This window comes from Ranitomeya imitator, chromosome 6 (genome assembly GCF_032444005.1).
Source record: "Ranitomeya imitator isolate aRanImi1 chromosome 6, aRanImi1.pri, whole genome shotgun sequence".
In the NCBI taxonomy this organism is placed as follows: Eukaryota; Metazoa; Chordata; class Amphibia; order Anura; family Dendrobatidae; genus Ranitomeya; species Ranitomeya imitator.
The window spans coordinates 376,427,260-376,450,750 of NC_091287.1; the positions used below are offsets into that span (position 1 = coordinate 376,427,260).

At 44.2% G+C, this 23,491-nt stretch overlaps 1 protein-coding gene across 1 annotated transcript in view; it reads right to left on the minus strand.

Annotated features, from left to right (window-relative positions):
• The window catches only part of CEP192 (centrosomal protein 192), a 310,915-nt gene that overhangs the window by 272,107 nt on the left and 15,317 nt on the right, over positions 1 to 23,491 (minus strand). The window contains exons 2-3 of the mRNA XM_069731008.1: positions 11,180 to 11,360; positions 1,412 to 1,540 (exon numbers count right to left, since the gene is read on the minus strand). Of these exons, the coding sequence (XP_069587109.1) occupies positions 1,412 to 1,540; positions 11,180 to 11,346 (296 nt within the window). The 5' untranslated portion in view covers positions 11,347 to 11,360. The remainder of the gene's footprint in view (positions 1 to 1,411; positions 1,541 to 11,179; positions 11,361 to 23,491) is intronic.

Genomic DNA, 23,491 nt, shown 5'->3' on the forward strand with positions numbered 1-23,491 from the left:
TGCTGACTATCAGTCTGTGAAGAGGCACACCTTATTGACAAGAATATCGGTAATGCTCAGGCAGAATTTTTTTCCATTCATTTAAAGGAGGATGAACAGAGGAACCAAGAGATAGGGAGGAGTTCTAGCACAAAAACTTTAGTATTAAAAAACACTTCGCAAAATCTCCCCACATTTGCTATGCAGTTGAATTTAATTTATAGTCTGCAATCTTGAAATCGGGCAAAGGCTGGCCAGTAAGTCCTCTTAGAAGCCTCCAGAATGTAAAACATAAAAAAAAAAAAAATTCAGAAGTGCAAGAAAAAGGGGAAACCTGTTTAAACATACACATCAATAGAGTTGTAACTCCAGTGGTCCCTGCTGGATCTAACTTACTAATGTACAGTGATAAGATGTCGTATATTCACAATTGCTGCAACCAATAGTTGGTTTCAGCACTGATGCTTTAAGTAAACCTGTCAGCAGGATTATGCATAGTAACCTACAGTGTCAGGTCGCCGCCGTTATACTGATTACAATGATACCTATGGTTGATGAAATCAGTCTTGTGTATTTTTACCTTTATTTTTAGTTTTGAGTTAATGATATGCCTGTGCTCCGGGGCGTCCTGTGTGTTTCTTTATGTGGTGCTCTGATTAGGTATTTATATGTATGGCTTCTGAGAGGTCACCAATACCTCAGTGACCTGCCCCCTAGTTTGCCTGATGAATACCTATTAATACATATTAAACATGCAAATATGTAGGTTCCATGGCTGGCACCTGCCTGCAGAAGCTTTTTTTTTTTTTTTTTAAATTCAAAAGTGACCTGTCAAGCAGTTTGCATTAGGAATACCTAACCAGAGAGCCACATGAAGACCCCCCTCCAGGCCCACCCCAGGCATGGGCAAATCTAACTCAAAACTGAAAATAAAGTTTAAAAAAACAAACACAAACGGATGTCATCAACCCAGGTATCATAGTAATCAGCGCCGACATGACACTGTCTGTAGGTTACTGTGCACAATCCTGCTGACAGGGTCACTTTAAATGAGCGTCACAAAACCGCTGATAGCTTAAAGCAGTCACGGACATGTACGGCACATAATGAAGACCAGTGGACACAAATAGAAGGCCAGTTTAACGCTTGTTCACAATTTGTACAGGACTGGGCGGGAATTCATATGCCGATGAGGATAAGCTAGGGTGAGGAGGCCGGTCGAGGCATTGAGGTCTGTATACATATTGTTAAATACCCCCGTCCTAATGGAGGCTATAAGATGAAGGATATAAAAAAGGTGAGATTTTTTAAATCCTCTTCCGTGCACAATTTTATTTATTTATTTTTTTTTTTTAGATCTTGAACAACCTCAATAGGTTTGCCAGTAGTTGAGTGATGCTCATCTCTAACAAGTGAAACACTTTAGACTTACAAATCATCCTTAAAGCTGAGGACAAATTTCTCTTTTTCTTTTCCTGCGGAGTTACTTAAGCTAGAGGAGCAGCTGTTTGGCAACAGCAATTTTTCATTTTCTAAATATGAAGCTTGAACATCGAAAGGGCTGTGAACAAAATAGCAAGACAAAAGTAATTCAGCTTGGTACAGCAGTAATAAATAACGGATTATAAGAATATGCAAGGAATTTGCCAGATTAAAAGCACTCATTTTTCACTTCTTGAAACTTGAAGACAATTGTGGATGGTTTAACCTGGACAAGTTCACATACAGTTGAAACTGAAGTGTACAAACATTATATAAAAAGACACATATGCATGTTTTTCTCAATGGACAAGAATAGGGGTAACCAAGGGCAGATAGTGTCTATAACCTAGCATCTGGGAAAATTGTAACAATAGTACATTACAAGAGTGATATCTGTATAAAAATATTCCCAGTAGACCTAACTCTGTCCTAATAATGGATCCAGACAGTTATCTTAAGCATATATAGAAAGGGGGGAAAAGGAAATGAATCCAAAACGATAACTTTATGTCATGAATAAAATTGCTTTATTATAAAGTGTAAGGCAAGGGGACAGTGATGACAACAGAGTCATCCAACAGTATTAAAAACAAATAGTGCATACGGGACACCAGGACACTGCCTACTGATCCATAGTAACAAATTAGTGCACCACACTAGTGCAACAAATCAGGATAACCTGGTCAATATGGGGCAAAATAAGATGTCATATCAGATTAAGGTGCTCACCAGTCGCAATGTAATCGACCATAGTCTTAAACACACCATATACGCCCCATGACGAAGGTGTTCCGAAACGCGCGTTGGGGCGGACACCGAGGCGCTGCGCTGATTCTGGATCGGTCTCACTTTGGGGTGATGTATTTATATTTATTATCGCTTTATATAGCTTATGGTGGTACTGTGATACTATATGGTGTGTTTAAGACTATGGTCGATTACATTGCGACTGGTGAGCACCTTAATCTGATATGACATCTTATTTTGCCCCATATTGACCAGGTTATCCTGATTTGTTGCACTAGTGTGGTGCACTAATTTGTTACTATGGATCAGTAGGCAGTGTCCTGGTGTCCCGTATGCACTATTTGTTTTTAATACTGTTGGATGAATCTGTTGTCATCACTGTCCCCTTGCCTTACACTTTATAATAAAGCAATTTTATTCATGACAAAGTTATCGTTTTGGATTCATTTCCTTTTCCCCCCTTTCTATGTTTTTCTCAATATCTGACAAGACACCAGAATAAACCTTTCCCATGTTAGGTCAATTAGGATTACCATAATTATTAATATTTGACAATTGCCAGAATAATGTGTGAGAGAATATGTTTTAAGGCATTGTTACTTACTGCAAAGTCAAAAGTTTACATACACCAAGATTACTACTATGCCTTTAGACGATTCTGGACTGCCGATACGATAACGTCATGTGTTTGGAAGCTTCCGTATTTTTGGCAACATTGAGTTAGAGACACACCTGTGGATGTATTTTAATGCACACCTGAATTACACTGCTTCTTTGTGTAGCATCATGGTAAAGTCTCAAGAAATCAGCCAAGATATCAGGAAGAGAATTGTGGACTTGCACAAGTCTGACTCATGTTTATTCTGATTTCATGTCAAATATTGAGAAAAACATGCATGTTTGTCTTTTTATATAGTGCATGTAAACTTCTAGTTTCGATTGTATATTTATGAGAAATATTTAACATTCCTAACATACAACAAAATGTAATGCATACATAAGTATGTATATGTTATTTATGTATGGTTGTCGAAAAAAAAAAAAAAATAGAGAGTTGGTGGACTCAAACGCGTTTAAAATAAACCTACAATTTTATTTTACCATTAATTGTGTTGTATTCCAGAGAGCACAGAAACACTTCCAATCCTGTAACTTACATCTGTTTCATGGAAGCAGCTGCATTAGGTTTTCAGGCTCGAAGTGTTGTCTCACACGACCTCAAAAGGTGAGCGGTTCTACCTTTAAAGGGGTTGTCACCTATTAGGACAACCCCTTCTCAAACTAAATGTTTGGTCCCGATAAAACTATAAGGCCGGGATCACACACCGCGAGATACGGCAGAGTCTCGCAGGTTAAAACCAAGCTCTGGCACCGGCACTCCAGAGCGGAGCGTGCGGCCGCATAGCAATACATGGAGCTGCACGCTCCGCTCTGAAGTGCCGGTGCCAGAGCTTGTTTTTAACCTGCGAGACTCGGCCGTATCCGCTGTAGTGTGACTCCGGGCTAAAGCTTATACTCACCTCCTGTGCCAGCGCCGTTACCGCAGTGTCAGCACTCATTCTCCCCGGGCTGTGATGCTGTGTTGTAATAGCGGCACCCAAGCAGCGTTGGCGACACTCTCCTTGCCTTCAAAAAAAATTTTTTTTTTTTTTACGTGGATAAGGCCCAATTGCGCTCTTGCATTTCTTTACAAAATTTAATACATGAAATACACAAAGTCTATGGACTAATCCTGGGGCTACAGTTGATCTGCACTTCTTAAACTTCGCTAAACGTGCAACTTTGTTTACGATTTGCTATCTAGAGACTACTTTAGAGTTGTGATTATACTATTAAAAAAAAAAAAAAGTCAACTGGCATGTGACTTGCATTAAAGCCTATATCAAATGTGTTACATGCAACTTGATATCGGAGACAGAAATTCCAATACATTTGGAAACATTTGCAACCTAAAGCGAAACCATAGGAAATCCTTAGATGCAATATCACAAAGCGACACTGCATTCTCACTGAGAAGCGACACGTCCCCGAACCTAAGTGACGATTTCAGGTGGTCTGGCACGATCCTTGAGATAAAACTTAGAAAAAATAATTTCTGTACGAGTCTCTTGTGACAAAAATGGTTTGGGCGCCTTATTGGCCCTGCAAATGTGAAATGTCGCCCACAATATATTTCAGCCAATTTGTGTTCCAAAAATCAAATATTGCTCCTTCCGTTTCAAGTCCTGCCATCTGGCCAAACAGAACTTTTTGACTACATGTGGAGTACTGCAACACTCAGAGTGGGTAACTGTGGTGTCAACTTTTTGGTGTTACCTCTTTCAAAAGTGAGAAGTTTGGAGCTATAGCAAGATTTAAGAGGTAAAATGTGAATACACTGCTCAAAAAAACAAAGGCAACACCTAAACAACATAATGTAGCTCCAAGTCAATTACACTTCTGTGAAATCAAGCTGTCCAATCTTGAAGCAGAACAGATTGTGAACCAATTTCTCCTGCTGTTGTGCAAATGGAACAGACAATGGGCAGACATGATAGGCAATTTGCAACACATCCCCTATAAAGGTGTAGTTCCGCAGTGGGTGACCACAGACAAGTTCTCATCATTTTTGGCTGTTTTGGTCACTTTTACATGTTCTCATGGCTCTCACCCCTAGAGATTCAGAAGCATGAGGCAGTGTCTACAGCCAACAGAAGTTGCACAGGTAGTGCAGCTCATCCAGGATGGCACATCAATGAGAGCTGTAGCAAGAAGGACATCAGTATGTTAGCACGTGTCCAGAGCATGGAGCATACCAGGAGACAGGTCAGTACACCAGGAGACGTGGAGGGGGCTGTAGAATTCCAAAAACCCAGAAGGACCCCTACTTCCTCCTTTGTGCAAGGAGAAACACTGGAGGAGTAGCGCCAGAGCCATGCAAAATGACCTCCAGCAGGCAACCAACATCCATGTCTGCTCAAAGGGTCAGATTCCATGATGTCATGACGTCCAGAAGTGGGTGTTGTGCTTACAGCCCAACACAGTGCAGGGCAATTGGCAACAGAGAACAACAAGATTGGCAGATGAGACATTGACACTCTGTGCTCTTTAGGGATGAGCAGGTTCACAACATGAAGAGCAAACTCGCCAAAACTTGTCAAATGCCAGTGCATTTGTCATTCGACAAGTTTTGGTGAGTTTTCTCTTCATGTTGTGTTTTGTGAATTTTTTTATGTTCGCTATGAGAGCAGGTTCACAATGAGCACATGACATATTTGGCAGTGGATCAGTAATGGCGATTGCTTAACAGGCAATCCCCACATGTATTCGAGCTGTCTAGGACCCGCAAATCATGCAGCTGTGTCGACAAACTAAATCTCGCTCATCACTAGATATTAATTTTCATTTACATTGATCATTTTTATGTTTTATTATTCTCAATGCATTCCACTATGTAAGGAATAAAGATCTGCAACTGAAATATTTCATTCAGTGGTAGCTATGATGTGGTATATTAGTGTTCCCTTCATTTTTTTGAGCAGTGTAATTTTTTCATTTCACTTTTCAATAATTTCTGTATAGCAACTGAAGGGTTAAAATTTTTTCCCATGAACAGTTTTAAAGTATTTGAGGGGTATGTTTTTTAAATGGTATCCCCTTTCAGGAATTTGCAATATATAGGCCCCTCAAAGTCCACTCTCAGTGGGTCATGGCACACACAAACCATAACAGTAAAATCTGCACTATAACATGGGGCTCTAAACACAGCGATACCAAATGTGTATTTTTTTTAAATTGTTTTATTTTGAATGGGGCAAAAGAGGGGCAACTTGAACTTTTATTTATTTATTTTTTAAACTTTTTTTCAACTTTATACTTGCTTCAATAGTCTTCTTCGGAGATTTGAAGCTGCGGTTTTTGATAGCTTGTGCTATAAATAGCAGGGCTTCAATTCAATTGATCTGCTATGAGGGTCATCACGGGGTGGTGCTCATAGGAGATTGCCAATGATAAGCACAGGGGTCTCCTGAAGACACCCAGTTGTCATGACAACCCATCAGCATCCAGCATTCATGTGACAGGGGCACCGATGGACGGAGCTAGTGACGTGCTTCCTTCACGATCATGTTAAATGCTGCTGTCAGACTGACAGCCGCATTAAACATAACAGCCGCGGGTGGATTGATATTCTACATGTGACTGGTATGGGGCACATGTCAGCTGATGAAATCAGCTGTCATGTGCCAGAAAAGATGCAGGTTCAGCAACGGAGGCTACATTAAAAGAGAAGACATGACATATGATGTAATAAAATCTCATTCGTGTGAAGAGGTTAATATTGATCACCTACATAGATGAACAGAATCAGAATAGTAGGGTCTGACACCTGGCCTGATATTGATAATCAATGCTAAGAATAGATCAATATAATAGGAACAGAAAGCCATTGTCGCTTTAGGAGAACTTGCTGCGGAATGTCTAAGTCTAACAAGATAGGTTTCTAAAAGTTTCGTTCTTTTTGCCCACGTTCAGTATTTTACATAAGTATTTGTAAGACCAAACCAGGAGGGGGCTTACAGCAGTGGTGCACTTTTCTATTATACTTTTCCAGATTGTTCCCCTTCTGATATGGACTGCCAGCAGGATCATACCCCTAAACAGGGCCGTATTTAGAGTTTCTGCTGCCCTAGGCACTTTTAGTGCTGCCTCCCCCATTGGTGACTATGACACTATCGGCAGTGACTTTGGCAAGAATCGCTGATGTGAAAGTCGCCTTTTGCAGCAGATCGGGCAGTTTTTCTGCATCTGCTGCGTAATGGATCACTTACGGCAACACTGCGTTTGGTTTCATTCATTCCCTATGGGATTTGCGGTACTTGCTGTGATCTGGGAAATGCGTTACCATACCTCCCAACTTTTGAAGAAGGGAAAAAGGTGTAAAGGTTGCGGCGCACTACGTGCGCCGTGGCAAATTTTGGGCCACGCCTCTGACCACACCCATTTCACAACTAATCACACCCATATCCAAGTCCCAACCACACCCATTCAGCACTGCTGATCACACTGTTTCATATACAATAATTACCAAAAACCAAAAAAATATGGCCACGCAGTGCTCCATACTGTATAATGGCTACGCAGTGCTCCACATACTGTATAATGGCCCTACATGATGCTCCATACTGTATAATGACCACACATGATGCTCCATACTGTATAATGACCTCACATGATGCTCAATACTGTATAATGGCCACACATGATGCTCAATACTGTATAATGACCGCACATGATGCTCAATACTGTATAATGGCCCCACATGATGCTCCATACTGTATAATGACCACACATGATGCTCCATACTGTATGACCTCACATGATGCTCAATACTGTATAATGGCCACACATGATGCTCAATACTGTATAATGACCACACATGATGCTCCATACTGTATAATGACCTCACATGATGCTCAATACTGTATAATGGCCACACATGATGCTCAATACAGTATAATGACCGCACATGATGCTCAATACTGTATAATGGCCCCACATGATGCTCAATACTGTATAATGGCCGCACATGATGCTCCATACTGTATAATGGCCGCACATGATGCTCCATACTGTATAATGGCCATACATGATGCTCCATACTGTATAATGACCACACATGATGCTCCATACTGTATAATGACCTCACATGATGCTCAATACTGTATAATGGCCACACATGATGCTCAATACTGTATAATGACCGCACATGATGCTCAATACTGTATAATGGCCCCACATGATGCTCAATACTGTATAATGGCCGCACATGATGCTCCATACTGTATAATGGCCGCACATGATGCTCCATACTGTATAATGGCCGCACATGATGCTCCATACTGTATAATGGCCATACATGATGCTCCATACTGTATAATGACCGCACATGATGCTCCATACTGTATAATGAACGCACATGATGCTCCATACTGTATAATGGCCACACATGATGCTCCATACTGTATAATGGCCACACATGATGCTCCATACTGTATAATGGGCACACATGATGCTCCATACTGTATAATAGCCAGCCACACATGATGCTCAATACTGTATAATGGCCGCACATGATGCTCCATACTGTATAATAACGACACATGATGCTCCATACTGTATAATGGCCACACATGATGCTCCATACTGTATGATGGCCACACAGTGCTCCATACTGTATAAAGGCCACACATGATGCTTCATACTGTATAATGGCCACATATGATGCTCCATGCATACTGTATGTTCTGTCTCCGTCATACAATTTGTTCATATCTTTATTTATCTGTGATGCTTTGGCTCCCTCTAGCGGTCAGAGTTATGTTGGCAGTCCTATTTTCTGTTTCTGGTATTTTCCATGTTTGATTCTCCTCCTCCTTTGCAATGCATTATGGTAGCTCAGCCTCCATTTCCCTCCATTTTTCCTTTCACTTTCTTCAGTTTGCCTTCAAGGAAAGACGCTTCACTTCATCCCCCTTGCGATTGCATTGCCGGTATGTCTTTATGCTTTCTGTAGATATTTCTGCTATATTTTAGCCTAGTTTAACCAGTTGTACTCCCAGTTCAGTTACTAGCCTTCTAAATGTTATGCATAATGTATATCATGTGTATTATGTATCTGTTCTATGTATATCATTGTTCACAGTTTCACTATACCACTACGTTTAATAAAGCACAGACTCAACCACAGTCTCCTTATTGGACCCCGGTATAGCGGTTTAGCTGACTGTATAGCTACGTATGAGCCTGCCTCAGCTAGTGAGAACAGAACACTGTATAATGGCCACACATGATGCTCCATACTGTATGATGGCCACACATGATGCTCCATACTGTATGATGGCCACACATGATGCTCAATACTGTATAAGGACCACATATGATGCTCCATGCATACTGTATAATGGCCAACCCCCCCCCCTCCCATCATGTATGCATGGCTCATCTCCCCCTCCCTGCATGCATAGGTGGCTCATCTCCCCCTCCCTGTATGCATGGGTGGCTCAGGCACTGGCTCATCTCCCATCCCCCCCCCCTTGTATGCGTGGCCCATCTCCCCCTCCCTGTATGCATGGGTGGCTCAGCACTGGCTCATCCACCCCTATGCGTGGCTCATCTCCCCCCCCCCTATGCGTGGCTTATCTCCCCCTCCCTGCTGTATGTATGCAGCATGGGTGGCGCATGGGTGGCTCAGCACTGGCTCATCCCACCCCCTCTATGAGTGCACTGGCTCATCTGTCATCTCCCATCCCATCCCCCCCGGGCCCCGCCGTATGCTTGGTTGGCTCGTCATCACCCCCCCTGGCCCCTGCCCTGGGCCTGGCCGCGTGGGGGTGGCTCCACAATCGGCTCCCCGACGCGACGCTCCCATCTTGTATGGCTCGTCGGCTCCCCGTCCACCACGGTCCTCCTTCATCCTCCCCGGCTCCCCCCGTCCTCCCTGGCGCTGTCATCATTAAGTTACCTCACTGTACACCGCGGACCGCGGCCGCGCAGAAGAACGGAATCCAGGCTCCACCACCTCTGTGCTCTGTCCCACTCCCTGCGCAGCAATGTCCCTATTTTGCCCCGCCCCCTTATCCCCCCCGGCGCCACCGCTGATGCCTCCTTGCTGGCCCAGTCCCCCCGCCTTGAAGACATGCGGACAGTATTGTTGACCATGACATACTCACCTCACCTGCTCCAGCGGTGCCGGCTGGTCTGCTCTCAGCGACTGCAACTCGCCCTGTGAGCGCCGCGGTCAGATGGTGCCGCCTGATTAAGGTGATGAATATGCATGCATATTCATCACCTTAATCAGGCGGTACCATGTGACCGCGGCTCACTCAGGGCGAGTTGCAGTCGCTGAGAGCAGACCAGCCGGCACCGCTGGAGCAGGTGAGGTGAGTATGTCATGGTCAACAATACTGTCCGCATGTCTTCAAGGGGGGGGGGGGGCTGGGCCAGCAAGGAGGCATCAGCGGTGGCGCCGGGGGGGGCGGGGGGAGATAAGGGGGCGGGGCCAAACCGGACTTTATAATAATAATAATAATAATAATAAAAAAAAACCTGCTTAGGTGCCGCCCCCCCTGCATTGCCCCGCCCTAGGCACGTGCCCTCGAGTGCCTAGTGGCAAATACGGCCCTGCCCCTAAACTGTTTGTATGCGCATGTAGCTTTTTCAAAAACAAGTCAAGCAATACCTTTACGTGGCCAGTCCGTTCCTCCATTAGAGAGAAATCAGAATTTGAAATGATATGCAAATATATAGTAACATAGTATTAAAGGTTGAAGGAAGACTTTAAGTCCATCTACTTCCACCCATAGCCTAACATGTTGATCCAGAGGAAGGCAAAAAAAAAAAAAAACACATGCGGCAAACACTAAGCTCCACGTTGGGGAAAAAAAATTCCCTCCCGACTCCACTTACGGCAATCAGACTACTTTCCTGGATCAATGCCCTATCTAAGAATCTAATATGTATAACCAATATGTTACTAGGTTACAATGAATGCAAATGTCACTTTAGAGCTATTTGTAGATCTGAAGTCTCTGTAATTCCAGCTCTGTTCACCATCCAACACTGCCTCCTGCTGCTTGACTGACAGCCTTGGGAGGAGACAACGCTGTGTGGAGAATAGAGGCGGAGTGACAGAGGCTTTAGATCTAAAGCCTAATTTGTATAGCAATTCTAAAAGCAGATTTCTTGGAAATTCATGAGCGGACTGGAGATGTAGCTCATTCAAAGACCAGTCCAACAATACCTTTACATGTACACAAATAGTTTGGAAGGTGTAGGGGGAGCGAGATTAATCCTGCTGATAGAATCCCACTAACGATACAAGACACAAATTGTTTCATTTATCATAAAGCTTTAAAAGCTTCAAGTAATAAGAGAGCTGAATACTAAATTAGTTATACATTTCAATATTACAAGGAAAAGATGTAGGGATTACCGGTCAAAAGCAGCACGAGGTTTAGCACCAGTAGATGTAGCAACAGGTAGTCCTACATTAGATGACAGTGTGCAGTCTTCAAAAGCTTCACTAAGGTTGCTATTAATAGATTCTGCTAAAAAGCTTGGAAAAGTTTCATCTTCAATGTTCTTGTAATGGTCAGTCATTGTAGGGTCCACCGCTAGACAAAAAAAGGTATAAAAATCCATTAGCAAAATACGAATTGCTGCTATTATTGCATATAATTACATATTGGAAAGGCAAATTATCACTGCAGTGATGTAAGCACTGACCTGCCAGAAATACTGAACAATCGCAGTGGAGGAGAGGTAGATTTACTGCATGTGGCCACTTGGTATTTTAGGCCCTTAATAGTTGTCAAAATGTATTTTCTTTTTAAATCTAGAAAAGCAACTGAAATGAGGGCATAAACCTCAAAGCATAACTACTAATAATTACATTATTTTTTTTAATGAAATCACAAAGGTAACAATAGGCAAGAAAATAACTCCATGTCCCTGAAATTATATACAATTGAAAGCTGTAAAAAAAAAAGTCAGTGTAGGGTAAACTATATTCAATATAAATGTGATATCAGATAATGGACTGGCTGAATATTTGGGAAAAGGCACCTATTGGTCTCCTTCAAAGATAAGGCTTACAGTATGACATATAGTAAACACGTAAAGCTGATCATATTACCACATGGCATCCACTAAAAATCACACACCACACTCACACATGGGTAAATAGAGTAAGGAAGACTATAGAGCGAAGCTGCACCTACAGCCAACTGGCCACACAACTAAAAATCACCACCTCAGACCTGGTGGTGATTTGCCTGATGAAGAGACCTGTGTAGTCTCGAAAGCTTGCAATTTGTTACCATCTTTTCAGTTAGCCATTAAAAGGTATCAACCACTGAGGACTCTCAATTCTAAATATTTTTCCACCTCAGACCTGACTCCCTAAAAGGCTGTTGCGTGGTTTATTGTGCCTCCTGAGGAACAAGAGCACAGGCAGCAATACACCGCCAACAAGGGGAGAGGAAGGTAGGCAGGTGGACGTGGAAACCCAGGGTGAGAACATAAACAGTGTAAGTCTAGCAGGGTAAATCCTTTTGCTAAAGTGCTGGAACTTCTTAGCATAAAACTGTCTTAAAGTATAGCCAGCAAGGAAGTGCAGTGAATGGATAATATATAAAGCCCCACCCAGAACGTGATAAGGCAAACCAAACTTGTGAAAATGGTAAACATCTGGAAAAGAGCAAACCAAGAAGACAATAGTAACAATCAGCATTAGGACAGGTAAGGAAAACAGGCAGACAGAAGAACCGATCACAAAGCAACTGGTTATCGGATCAATTCCCCAAACTTAGCCATGACAATATGAAGTGGATAAGACAAGATTCATTGTTAAATAAACAAAAACAACAAAAAAAAAAAATGATACTACAAACAAAAGTCTACTGAAACAAGTTTTCATTATCTAAAACCCCAACTAATGTAAAGGTACCGTCACATTAAGCGACGCTGCAGCGATCTAGGCAACGATGCCGATCGCTGCAGCGTCGCTGTTTCGTCGCTGTGTGGTCGCTGGAGAGCTGTCACACAGACAGCTCTCCAGCGACCAACGATGCCGAAGTCCCCTGGTAACCATGATAAACATCGTGTTACTAAGCGCAGGGCCGCGCTTAGTAACCCGATGTTTACCCTGGTTACTATTGTAAATGTAAAAAAAAAAAAAAAAAAGACACTACATACTTACATTCCGGTGTCTGTTCCCCGGCCTCAGCTTCCCTGCACTGTGTCAGCTCCGGCCGGCTGTAAAGCAGAGCGGTGACGTCACCGCTGTGCTTTACGGCCGGCCGGCGCTCACAGTCAGTGCGGGAAGCTGACGGCGAGGGGACAGACACCGGAATGTAAAAACGCCTGTCCATCAGCGGCCCATCAGGAGTAACGTCACACATACATATAGTGAGGGAAACAATGCACGCCCACCGCCGCATAACCACGCGTGCGCACAGGCGTCCAATCACACGGCACTAGTGTGACGCTGCATACTACCACCCTCACCATGGGGGCATGCCCCCTGTGTAAACCGGTGAAAAAAAATGTATATCCAGGGACTATCAGGAGTATTACTGCACATGTATACAGGAGCTCAATCGCATGCTAAAGCATAATAATAACTTCTCCATGGGGAAAGATCCCCCATAGAATATCGCACCTGACCAACCTGTGTTAACCAAATTAAAGGCCATGAAATCAATATATGTTGGGTCAGCAAACACCGGCAACAGTAACCATAGGGCAATTTCTGGTCAACGGACCATCAATCACACCTACATCTCATATTAACACAAGTTTTACAACAGATGTAAGAGAATGATGTACATATTCATAAGCACAAAACTACATAAAAAAAAGGATATGGACCCATGGTTTCATACTCAAACTTGAACTCGTCGACAGATGTAAATAACCCAGTGCACACATATACAACATGTTCCCAAGCAAACACCGGATATGTGTTCTTCTTATACCATGAATATGGTACCTACTTCACAACCCTCGTATCTTCCCTATCCCACAACCCCAAACAGTAATTCAAAACATTTAACTCCCTCCTCCGCCCCCTACTGCCCCCTCCCTCATCTCTGCTGAGGACTTTGCCACACACTTTAAAAATAAGATCGACCAGACAAGGCAAGTCTTTATTGTTCAACCACCACAACCCCTTTGTATACCAGACCAATGCCCAAACCCAATAACCTCCCTATCCAACATCACTGAAGGGGGACTTAATTGTCTCCTCTCCAAATCCCACCTCACCACCTGTGCGCTCGACCCCATCCCACCTCCTCCCCAACCTCACCACCACACTTATCCCATCCCTAACCCACCTCTTCAACCTATCACTAACTTCTGGCACCTTCCCCTCTGCGTTCAAACATGCCACAATCACGCCTATCCTTAAAAAGCCAACCCTCGATCCAACTGCTATGTCCAGCTATCGCCCAATATCGCTGCTCCCATTTGCTTCCAAACTCCTGGAGCAGCACGTCCATGCTGAACTCTCCTCCCACCTCTCATCTAACTTGTTGTACGACAATCTACAATCTGGTTTCCGCCCCCATCACTCAACTGAGACTGCCCTGACCAGAATCACTAACGACCTACTTACCGCCAAAGCTACTGGACAATACTCTATACTCCTCCTTCTAGACCTGTCCTCTGCTTTCGACACAGTTGGCCACTGCCTCCTACTGCAGATGCTCTCCTCCTCTTCTCAATCTATACACTTGGCTTGGGACTACTCAAAGTCCCATGGATTCCAGTACCACCTCTATGCTGATGACACTCAGATCTACCTCTCTGGCCCAGACGTCACCGCTCTGCTGTCCAGAATCCCAGAGTGCCTATCAGCCATATCCTCCTCCTTCTCCTCTCGCTTCCTCAAACTCAATGTGGACAAATCTGAACTCATCATCTTTCCTCCATCCCACAAATCTTCCTTACCTGACCTATCTATCGCAGTCAATGACATCATGCTTTCCCCTGTACCCGAAGTCCGCTGCCTCGGAGTAACCTTCGACTCTGCCCTGTCCTTCAAACCACACATCCAAGCTCTTTCCACCTCCTGTCGCCTCCAGCTCAAAAATATCTCCAGGATCCGTCCTTTCCTCAACCCCCAATCTACTAAAATGCTTGTGCACGCCCTCATCATTTCCCGCCTTAACTACTGCAACATCCTTTTCTGTGGCCTCCCTGCTAACACTCTTGCACCTCTCCAGTCCATCCTTAACTCTGCTGCCCGACTAATCCATCTCTCTCCTCGCTACTCCTCCGCTTCCCCCCTCTGCAAATCTCTTCACTGGCTCCCATTCCCTCAGCGTTTCCAGTTCAAATTGCTAATACTGACCTACAAAGCCATCCACAACCTGTCTCCTCCATATATCTCTGAACTAATCTCTCGATATCTTCCCTCACGTGATCTCCGGTCCTCCCAAGACCTCCTTCTCTCCTCCACACTTATTCGCTCCTCATCCAATCGCCTCCAAGACTTCTCCCGACTATCCCCCATCCTCTGGAACTCTCTGCCCCAACACGTCCGACTATCAGCCACAGTCGGATCCTTCAGACGGAACCTGAAAACTCATCTCTTCAGGAAAGCTTACAGCCTGCACTGACACCGCTGCTGCCTCATCACTATCGAAGCTACCGCCTCACCAACACCGGAGCTACCGCCTCACCAACACCGGAGCTACTGCCTCACCAACACCGGAGCTCCTGCAACCCTCAACCTACTGTCTCCTTCCCCATAATCCTGTAGAATGTAAGCCCGCAAGGGCAGGGTCCTCGCCCCTCTGTATCAGTCCATCATTGTTAGTTTGTTTACTGTATGTGATATTTGTAACTTGTATGTAACCCCTTCTCATGTACAGCACCATGGAATCAATGGTGCTATATAAATAAATAATAATAATAATAATAATATATATATATATACACAAGAAAAAAAGAAAAGCAACACAAAAAGGAAAAAAAATGTGGACTTTATTGCCTGAACGGCATGGCAACGTTTCGGATATCAAATCCTTTCTCAAGCAAGGATTTGATATCCGAAACGTTGCCACGCCGTTCAGGCAATAAAGTCCACTTTTTTTTACTTTTTGTGCTGCTTTTCTTTTTTTCTTGTATTGTTTGGGGCCATTTGGATTACTGCCTGGAAGATCTTTGCACTACTATTGAAGGTATTTTCTGGATGCTGTTCCAATTTTTTCTAATATTATATATATATATATATATATATATATATATATATATATATATATATATATATATATATATATATATATATATATATATATATATATATATATGGTATATATCTATATATCTATATCTATATCTATATCTATATCTATAGATATATATATATATATATATATAGATATATATATATATATAGAGAGAGAGATAGATATATATATATATATATATATCTAAGAAAAAACAAAAAAGAAAACATCTGATATAAAACCAATTAAAAACACTCTTATACTTAAGAAAGACCACAGAATAATCCCAAGGTTTATCAAAAACACATATTTGCACATTATACTCAATATTGAGACCCCTATTTTGCTTCAACAATTTGACTTGATCTCCACCCCTCCGAAGTGGTGGTACCAGAGGCGTAGCTAGGGGTTCAGCTCAGGGGGGGCGAGATATCTGAGTGGGCCCCTAACCCCTGACTACAACTACAGTGTGGCACTGTAATTGCGTGTATAAGAACCTCAGCCGATGATCCCCTGTAACTAAAAAAAACTCCACAAAGACCATCACTACCAGTCCTACGGAACATAGGTCACTGCACAGTTACAGATGGTGACTTACCACTGACGTTCTTTCTGATGGAGTCGTCACTTTTCCCGTCTTTTCCAACTGACCCAGACCGACATGACAACTTCTTCCAGCAACGACTCGGCTACAGAGAATACAACAAAGACACATTTCACTTCTCATATTCTAGCCCCATCACCATCTACTGAGCCGCTGCTGCCGTATGTGTCCTTATTACTGCCCCTGATACCCCAATACTGAGCCGCTGCTGCCATATGTGTCCCTATTACTGCACCTGATACCCCAATACTGAGCCGCTGCTGCTGTATGTGTCCCTATTACTGCACCTGATGCCCCAATACTGAGCCACTGCTGCCGTATGTGTCCCTATTACTGCACCTGATACCCCAATACTGAGCCGCTGCTGCCGTATGTGTCCCTATTACTGCACCTGATACCCCAATATTGAGCCTCTGCCGTATGTGTCCCTATTACTGCACCTAATGCCCCAATACTGAGCCTCTGCCGTATGTGTCCCTATTACTGCACCTGATGCCCCAATACTGAGCCTCTGCTGCCGTATGTGTCCCTATTACTGCACCTGATACCCCAATACTGAGCGGCTGCTCCATATAGGTCCCTATTACTGCACCTGCTGTGTGGTACAAAAGCATTGTTCCTCATACTGCTTCACATAGTAATGCCACCATTGTGCTCTTAAATACTAAAATGTCTATGTGCCTTCACAGTAGCCCCAAACCCTTTACAGCCCCCACAGTGGTCCCAACACTGTATATACGCCCCTACACTGTATGATGGCCCGACAGCAGCTTCCAAACTGTATAACGGCCCTTGCATTATCTCTCACACTGTATAATGACCCCCACAGTAGCTCCCATGCTGTATAAAGGAACTTGCAATAGCTCCCACTCTTTAGAATCTGGTCACTGTCTGTCCCCGTCTGTGGGCTGCTACTTTTACAGGCCTGATATACTTAACAAAGAGCTAAATAGAAGAAAATAGAAACAGCCAGTGGGTGTGTATAGAGGCCAGTGTATTGGTATAGCTTCCAGAATTTATCCAGGTAAGGCTACTTTCACACTTGCATCGGTACGGGGCCATCGCCATGCGTCAGCCCGATGTACCGCTGGACAGTGTGTTAAATGTAGCACAACGTGGACAGCGGATGCAGTTTTACAATGCATCCGCTGCCCATTGCGATTAGCGGGAAGGAGGAGGCAGAGTTTCGGCCATGCATGCGTGGTCGAAAATGGCGGTCACGACGCACAAAAAAAGTTACATTGAACTTTTTTTGTGCGTCGCGTCCGCCAAAAACACGACGGATGCGATGTGTGGCCATACTTTGCAATGCGTTGCTAATGCAAGTCAATAGAGAAAAAACGCATCCTGCGGGCAACTTTGCAGGATGTGTTTTTTCTCCAAAACGACGCATTGCGATGTACGCCTAATAACGCAAGTGTGAAAGTAGCCTAAAGGTACCGTCACACTTAGCGACGCTGCAGCGATACCGACAACGATCCGGATCGCTGCAGCGTCGCTGTTTGGTCGCTGGAGAGCTGTCACACAGACCGCTCTCCAGCGACCAACGATGCCGGTAACCAGGGTAAACATCGGGTAACTAAGCGCAGGGCCGCGCTTAGTAACCCGATGTTTACCCTGGTTACCATCCTAAAAGTAAAAAAAACAAACACTACATACTTACCTACAGCCGTCTGTCCTCCAGCGCTGTGCTCTGCACTCCTCCTGTACTGTCTGTGTGAGCACAGCGGCCGGAAAGCAGAGCGGTGACATCACCGCTCTGCTTTCCGGCTGACCGACGCTCACAGCCAGTACAGGAGGAGAGCAGAGCACAGCGCTGGAGGACAGACAGCGGTAGGTAAGTATGTACTGTTTGTTTTTTTTACTTTTAGGATGGTAACCAGGGTAAACATCGGGTTACTAAGCGCGGCCCTGCGCTTAGTTACCCGATGTTTACCCTGGTTACCAGTGAAGACATCGCTGAATCGGTGTCACACACGCCGATTCAGCGATGTCTGCGGGGAGTCCAGCGATGAAATAAAGTTCTGGACTTTCTTCCCCGACCAGCGACAGCACAGCAGGGGCCTGATCGCTGCTGCCTGTCACACTGGACGATATCGCTAGCGAGGACGCTGCAACGTCACGGATCGCTAGCGATATCGTCTAGTGTGACGGTACCTTAACCCTAAAAAAATACTGTTGTCTGGACAAGATCCCAAAGAGGGAAAAGGAAAAGAGGCAACCAGAAGAAAGAGGGGGAGGTAGAATATTACTTCTAAAGAAGAAAGTACACCCCCTGGCTCGTCTACTCCCCTCTTTTTCCCTTCTCCCCCTTTGGGGTCTTGTCTAGACTGAGTATATGTTCAGGGGCCCGCACCCATATGTGATTTTCTATACACACTTATGATGCTTTTTTCTTCTGTCTGGCTATTTATCACACTGTATAAACTCACTGAAACTTTTATTTTAATAAAAGGTTTTATAATGGGGGTTTTGTGTTTACAACCTTGGATTTACTGATATGAGATCATACAGACACTGGACTGATAGATTCTGACCCCGGCTATAGGACTGATAGATCTATATGTGTATATATATATATATATCTCCTATAGCCGGGGTCAGGATCTATCAGTCCAGTGTCTGTATGATCTCATATCAGTAAATCCAAGGTATGTATACTGACAAGACTGGTCAGTGATGTGCACTGATAGACGTGACCCCGACTGCAGGGCCCCACAGATGAGGATATGTTTATTCCTATATATAAAAAGGAGACGTGTATCCTCATCTGTGGGGTCCTGCAGCCGGGGTCACGTCTATCAGTGCACATTACTGACCAGTCTTGTCTGAGGAACCATTAGATTCAGCTGCTCTACAGTGTCTCAGAGTGCAGATACAGTATGTGGCTGGGTCTTCTGGAGAGAAGAAGCGTCCTGTCACCTCCTCCCTGCACAGTGCAGACACCTCAGGCCACTACGGACAGAAGTGTGAGCTGTTACTTACAGCACTGTGTCCCCTGTCCTGCTCCTCTCTGGAGGGAAGCCCCAGCGCCATGGTCCTGACTTCTCTGCCACAGACACGTTCACTGAGCCCGATGTTTACCCTGGTTACAAGCGTAAAACTAAAAAAAAACAAACAGCACATACTTACATTCTGGTGTCCGTCAGGTCCCTTGCCGTCTGCTTCCCGCACTCAGTGACTGCCGGCCGTAAAGTGAAAGCAGAGCACAGCGGTGACGTCACCGCTGTGCTGTGCTTTCACTTTCACTTTACGGCCGGCAGTCAGTGAGTGCGGGAAGCAGACGGCAAGGGACCTGACGGACACCAGAATGTAAGTATGTGCTGTTTGTTTTTTTTTACGCTGGTAACCAGGGTAAACATCGGGTTACTAAGCGCAGGGCCGCGCTTAGTAACCCGATGTTTACCCTGGATACCATCCTAAAAGTTAAAAAAACAAACGCTTCATACTTACCTACCGCTGTCCGTCCTCGGCGCTGTGCTTTCCTGCACTCACTGTGAGCACAGCGGCCGGAAAGCTTTCCGGCCGCTGTGCTCACAGCCAGTACAGAGAAGCACAGCGCCGGGGACAGACAGCGGAAGGTAAGTATGAAGCGTTTGTTTTTTTAACTTTTAGGATGGTATCCAGGGTAAACATCGGGTTACTAAGCGCGGCCCTGCGCTTAGTAACCCGATGTTTACCCTGGTTACCGGCTTCGTTGGTCGCTGGAGAGCGGTCTGTGTGACAGCTCTCCAGCGACCAAACAGCGACGCTGCAGCGATCCGGATCGTTGTCTGATCGCTGCAGCGTCGTTTAGTGTGAAGGTACCTTTAGTTGACTAATGGCATGTTTTTTCTCACAGAAATGTTTAGGGATAAGTAACTCCAACATTTTGGTCCTAATCGTACTCTTGTGTTTTCCAATACGTGCCTTGACCTCCATCGTAGTCTCACCCACGTATACTAAACCGCAGGGACACACTATCATATAAATAACAAAACTAGAGGTACACGTGTATCTATCTCTAATTGTTATGTTCTTCCCTGTGTGGGGGTGGTGAAAAAAAATCTCCCTTCAGCATATTACAGCAACATGCACATCCAAGACAGGGGAAATTCCCCTGTCTCGGAGGAGCCAAAGTTCTCTGTATGGAGACGACCCTTCCCGGGCCTATATCTGAGTGGACCAACCGATCTTTCAAATTCCGTCCTCGCTTATAAGAAGATGGGGGACTGAAAATTCCACTACTTTAGGAAAACCCTAAGGCTACTTTCACACTAGCGTTAACTGCAATACGCTAAAATGCGTCGTTTTGCAGAAAAACCGCATCCGATGCGCTTTTTCCCCATAGACTTGTATTGGCGACGCATTGCGACGGATTTGCATACGTCGGTATACGTCTTTCGACGGATGCGTCGAAATTAGGCGACACGTCGTCTGGAAAAACGTAGATTGCAACGTTTTTTGGCTCCGACAAAAAAAACGTGTCTCGGCGCATCCATCGGCATGCGTCTTTGGCTACAATGAAAGTCTATGAGCGACGGATGCGTCGAGACACGTCGTACGACGCAATGCAGCGCTGCAATACGTTTTTTTCTACTGAGCATGCTCAGAAAAAGGATTTTTTTTAGCTAATTGGCCAGACATCCCCAAATAGACGGATCCGTCGAAATGCTGTATGCGTTGCATACATTTTGCACTTTTTTGACGCATCCGTTTTTTTGGCAAAAAGAAGTTTTTGTGACGGTTTGCAGTTAACGCTAATGTGAAAGTAGCCTTACTTAGTAAATGCCAATGCCTCTTCAAGATCTTATTGATTTGGTTACTGGCGGTATTGTACGTGGAAACAAAGGGTATACGTTTATCAACATTCCTAATTTTTTTTTTTATTCCTGGCATCGTATTGTGTTACCTCTTATTTTATTCTTAGGCCATGAGATCTTTGATAGGGTAACCCCTATCCGTAAACTTCCTACACATATCATCCAGTCTAGGGTCAAGTATAGAGTCATCCGACACTATTCTTCGCACCCTAACCATCTGACTCCAGGGTAACGACGCCACTATTTTTCTTGGATGATGGCTGTCAAAACACAATAGACTATTCCTGTCTGTTTTAACAAACAAATCCGTTCTTATTCCTGACCCTTCCTTATACACCATGGTGTCCACAAAATTGAACCCGTTCTGCAAAATATGTCAGGGTAAAATCCAACTCAGGAAAAATTCCATTCAATTCTCCATGGAACTTAAGTAGCTCACTCTCCTCTCCATCCCATATGACAAAAATGTCGATGTAGCGCCACCAGGCCCGGACATGACACCAAAATTTGGAACTGTACACATGCCGGTCCTCGAGTACCGCCATGTAGATGTTAGCATAAGTGGGGGCCACATTGGACCCTATGGCGGTACCCCTCCGCTGCAAGTTGTAGTCATCCCCAAAGAGGAAATAATTCCTCCTGAGGATGAACTCAAGCAGCAAGAGGACCAGCCGTGCACAGTCCCATCCCATGTCCGAGCCCGATAGCGCCACACCAACGGCCTCCAAACCCTTTGCATGTTCGATAGACGTATAAAGCGCAACAACGTCAAAAGATGCCAGTATAGTATTAGGCGTCACAGTCAGATTCAATTTTACACAGAAAATCATTGGTGTCCTTGATGTAGGACCGAGCGGACATTGCAAAACTGCGTAGAACTTTATCCAAAAAAATAGCCACTTTGTTGAACATAGAACCCCTCCCGGACACAATCGGGCGTCCCGGTGGATTAAAATAGTCCTTATGTATTTTGGGTAAAACATACATTAAAGGTCTAACAGGACATTCAACCACAAGAAATTCAGAAAGTTTCATGTCAATGAGGCCCTTGGAAAGGGCATCACTGACCAAAGACTAACTCACTCTGGAAACGGGCCGTGGGATCACCAGATAACTTACAATACACATCCTCATCAGTAAGTTGGCGCATTATTTCTGCCCTATACTTATCACTGTCCATCACTACTACCGCCCCACCCTTGTCGGCAGACTTTATCGTAATGGCAGTATTCTTTGAGAGCCTGTCCATCGCCTCTTTCTCGTCAGGAGTTAAATTATGTTGGTTACGACTATTAAATTTCTTTTTCAGAATGTCAAAGTCCCTTTCCACTAACAGTACATAAGCCTCCACAAAGTGGTTTTTTATTGGAGGTTGAAAATTACTCTCATTGTATAGCCCTACACCCTGAAGGGAAAAAGCCGTTAAAAGATCATCGACTTCATTACCATCGTCCTGTCTTTTGTCGGAAAAAAAACGAAGTTAAATGACACCTTCTGTAAAAAGACAATAAATCAATTTCTAGTTCAAACCAATCAGGTAGATTAGTTGGACAGAATGACAGTCCTTTGTCCAACACTCAATTCTAGTTCAGTCAACACAATAGATGAAATATTTACCACCAGTGTCTTATCGATCAGTTGTTGATCTTCCGCTTCTCCTCCGTGTTCTTCATCTTCGTTGCGGCATTGCGTGTCAACCTCTGGTCCTGTGGTGGTCTTTTTCTTTTTATGTTTTCTACCTCCTCTCAGACGACTCCTTTTTGGATGGAGTTTCCGGCCAGGCCCCTCCCTAAAAAATGTGCTGATGTTGAGGTGCCCGTATTCGAATCGTCCTGTAGTGAAGCCAAATTGTTGATTCCTCTCCATCGTTCGTTTTTTCTTACGGGTTTGGAGAGAATTTTTATTCCTTTTTTTTTTTTTTTTTTTTTAAAGATGGTTGCTGTCTTACTTGCCAGGAGAAGACCCGACCATTTTTATAGTCTTCTGTATCACGGAACCATTTAGTCCTCTTTGTACCCTTGATATCCTTTCGGAATTTCAACAAGGTCTCGTCCAATTGGGTCTTATAGGAACACGTCTTGTGCTGTCAACTGTGCAGCTAA